We start from the raw sequence: 3,959 nt of genomic DNA on the forward strand, positions 1-3,959 counted from the left end.
TGGCTTCTTTTTATGATCAACATATTCATGTTGCCATTCTCAAGCCAAGAAAACCGAAAACAAGTCAGAGAATCCACCTTATAGTTAAGGACAAAGGAAACAGAATTAATTGTGACTTTATTAATTTTGCCCCTTAATTAATAAGCCACACATCTCTTATAAATATCCAGTTTTCAAATTATGTACATTTTACTTTTGCTCGTTACGAAGAAAACAGAGTTTCCTTTAACTAAATCATAACTAGATAATGATGTAATGTACAGATTCTGATGCTTTAAATTTGATTTCAAAAAAAAAAAAAATAAGAAAAGTAAACTTAAGCCATGTTCCTGGCTATGATCTTGTCCTGGTGCTGAAGCCACAGTTGCTGCTCATGCAACAGCATCTGCTGATCCATGCAACCTTTAGATTCATGTGTATCAGCCATTGTCGTAGGGTAAGGCCCAAATGGGTCATCTTCGTTGGCAAATGGCAGTGCCCCATCAGGATTTGTTGCACTAAACGTTGGATTTGCCGTAAATGTTGGAGAAGCTGCCGGAAACACATCGTCGATTGGGAACACTAGTTGGTCTTTATTAGGGGTTGTCGGAATTGCTGGAAACTCAATAATATCTTGTAGAAATGGATTGTAATGGTTCTCTGGCACTGAAGCTAGATCGAAGAAATTATTGAGAATTGCAGATTCTGGCTGTGAAGTTTGACCTGATAAATTATTCCCAAATAGACTCTCAAATCCATTAGCTAAATCTGTCGAATCTTGATCGAAGAACAACTGTGCAGGGCTTGAATTTGCTTTTGGTTGGCTTGCTGTCTCTGCTAAAACAATTTCCCAACAAGTTTGTTGTTCTTGTTCTTGCTTTTGATCTTCTGAAGCTGGCCAGTCCCCCAACGAAACCAAATCTAAGCAGCTATTATCAGCGCTTCCTGTGGGCAGTGATTGAATTGATTCAGAATCAGTCCCACTGTTGAGATCTTCAGTCTGATCCATGGAGGGGCATGGGCTAGTTCCCGTAAGATCCTCCATTGAGTTGCACTGCGACCCAAAATCAAAATCTCTCTCAGAATAATATTGATCACAAGCTTCAGATCTCTCAGAGCTTGAAGATGGTTCCTTGGCTGGTGGTGCAGGAAGAAGCAAATTAGGAGAAGTTGATCGAATATGTGTAGGGAATGAAGCTTGATCTTTCAGAAACTCTTGCAATGTTTCTATAAGCTCTTCTGATATCTTCTGAACACTTGGATACTCAGAAGTTCTGCCAACTCCAATACTTTTACACAAATCATAGAAAGAGCAAAGCTCATCGAATTGTTTTGAAGCCTTGACACAAGATTCAAAAGCACTGACACAAGATTGATATTGTAAATGAAAGAAACTATCCAAAAGAAGAGCAAGCCCATCAGAAATATCTCTATAGAGATCGAAACTCTCTTGTACGACAGCGTACAAAGAACTTTGCACCAACTTGTTTGTCTTGGCTGCACCTGTTGGCCTAGTGGCCATAGCTCTATCAAGCAATTTTTGCCAAAAAGAGATCTTATCAAGCAAAAACGCAGGCTTCATTTCACAAATGGGATCAGTTCCACTTCGGTTTCCATGGTGGCCATTTCTCTTCTCTCTGTTGGTGAATCTTCTCTGAAGCTTCCCAGTTACAAAACAATCTAAACGCTCGTCAAGATAAAGAGCAAAAGTCCTGACAAATGCTGTATAATCCCAAGGGCTTGAATTGGAGTCATCTCGAAAAGTAGAAAGGTTTAAAATCCTAGCACCCCGTTTCATTGCATGGAGGACTTCTCTAGGAAAATAAGGATCACCATCCTGGAAAATTCGCAAAACAAGCATAAGGGATTTAAGGGCAACGATCCAATTCCTAGTTTTGCCAATCCTTTTGCCAATGGCTTGTGCACAAGAAGCTGCATACACTTTGCTTGAAGATATAAGATTGAGAAGTTCTTTAACGTAACGATCATCAATGGGAGCTTCATCATGTCTTGTAGCTTTAAGAATCACAACTTCAAGATTGGATCTTGATGTGTTATTGGTGTAAACTTTGGCAAGGCTAATGCTGGTTTGATCTTTCACAGCTCCAATTGCTTTCCTCAACTTGCTTGGCATGTTCAATATCTGAATTCTTCACAATGAGTTCTGTCCTTGACCCTTTGTAAGTTGGAAGTTTAATAAATTCTATCTTCTTTTCTTGGGCACTTTTTATTTTTTTTACGTTTTGGGCTTGGAGAATTCTAAAAATAAAAGGAGTGGATGGGAAGAATTAGTTTGGAATTGGTGATGAAGCTTAAACAGGGGAGGCCTTGAGCTTCTCTCTGCCTAGAATACACGAAAGCCTCGCCATTCTAACTGACTTGGTCATTATGTAAGATTTGGCTTATTTTGAAAATCACTTGCTTGTTTGCTGCGTAATTTGTGACTGAAAACCCTAAAATTAGCCACCAGATCTTGAACTTGTTCAAGTCCTCCAACCACCCATTTAAGATGCATTGAATAATGTTAAATTATTTTTTTTATTAATTTATGGTTTTCCTGCAACTTAAAAGATCATATATTTATTTTTTTTTTGAAATTATCATATTTATATTTTAATACTGCCAATCGAGAATAGTCTAGTTAACTTTTTTTAGTCAAATTGGATAGATTTTCTCTCTCTCTCTCTCCACTGACTCTATGAAATAAAATTATAAAAAAAATAATTAATGTCATAAAGTTGGATTGCCAATGGTGATTATCAATGAAATATAAAGTTTAGGATTTGATTATCAAAAAGTGGATGAACATGTTAATAAGCTCTGAAAATTTGACTAATTGTTATAAGATTTAAAATTTTAAATTAAATTATCAAAGCATAAAAAGTTTTTAACTTATTTTCATAATTAGGCCCATATATATATATATATATATATATATATATATAAAATAACTAATTCAATAACTATTTAACTATTTTAAATTAAGTAGAAAAATAGATTCAAAACTTATTTAGATTCAATTTAAACTATTATTATAATTTTGAAAATTTATTGTAAATTAATAAAATAAGAAAAATCATTTTGTTGATAATATGGTGCCAAATTATTTTTTTTTTATAAAAAAATGAAAATTATTTTCGACTGAAAATATAAGTTTTATTATTATATTGCATATTAAGGTTGAAATTTAAAATTATTTTATTATTTTAAATATTTTAATTTTTTAGCAATTAATAATTAAAAGATTAAATAAATAAAAATCAATGAAAATAAATAAATATTATTAGCAGAAAGAATATAGATAATAATGAGAAAATTGTGTATTTCTATTGTATATATTTTACTGAGATATTACATCTATATATATATAGAGAATAGTATGAGCTAATTATGATAAGAATAATAATGGCTATAATTATACTAAACAAATCTCTTATAATCATGCAAAGATTGATTTCCTATAATCATGCTAATACCCCTCTCAAACTCAAAGGTGGTAGCGCAGGTGCCAACTTGAGTTTGCATAAGAGATTTTGGAAGCGAGCTGGAAGATGCGGTTTGGTGAAAATATCCTTAGTTTGGCTAGCAGATGAGACAAGAATCAAACATATGGTGCCGTGAGCAACATGATGACGTACCAAATGACAATCAATTTCGATGTGTTTGGCACGCTCATGAAAGACATCATTATGAGAAATTTGCATGACACTTCTATTGTCACAATGAAGCATGGTGGCAAAAGAGTGAGTGACCCCATATCAATTAATAGCCACCGTAACCAAAGTAGTTCAGATGTAGCAAAATAAAAGAAAATCAGATCTACTCATTTAAAAATGCACGATCTCACGTGATTCAGTCTAAAATGTGTGGCGAGATCTCTTTCAAAGATCAATAATCTCCACCCCTCTTAAGAAACAAATCAAAAGAGTTATTTCATTAAAAATATTCAAATTAAGGCTCTTTAGGAAAGATGAATGAGG

General features: G+C 33.8%; 1 protein-coding gene across 1 annotated transcript; it reads right to left on the bottom strand.

Annotated features, from left to right (window-relative positions):
* Window positions 1–316: 316 nt before the first annotated feature.
* Window positions 317–2,113, bottom strand: LOC110629426 (clathrin coat assembly protein AP180). The gene has a single exon (XM_021776391.1). The coding sequence runs from the start codon at window positions 2,111–2,113 to the stop codon at window positions 317–319; it is 1,797 nt and encodes a 598-aa protein (XP_021632083.1).
* Between the last annotated feature and the right edge of the window lie 1,846 nt (window positions 2,114–3,959).

Source organism: Manihot esculenta, chromosome 13, assembly GCF_001659605.2.
Source record: "Manihot esculenta cultivar AM560-2 chromosome 13, M.esculenta_v8, whole genome shotgun sequence".
Taxonomy (NCBI): domain Eukaryota; kingdom Viridiplantae; phylum Streptophyta; class Magnoliopsida; order Malpighiales; family Euphorbiaceae; genus Manihot; species Manihot esculenta.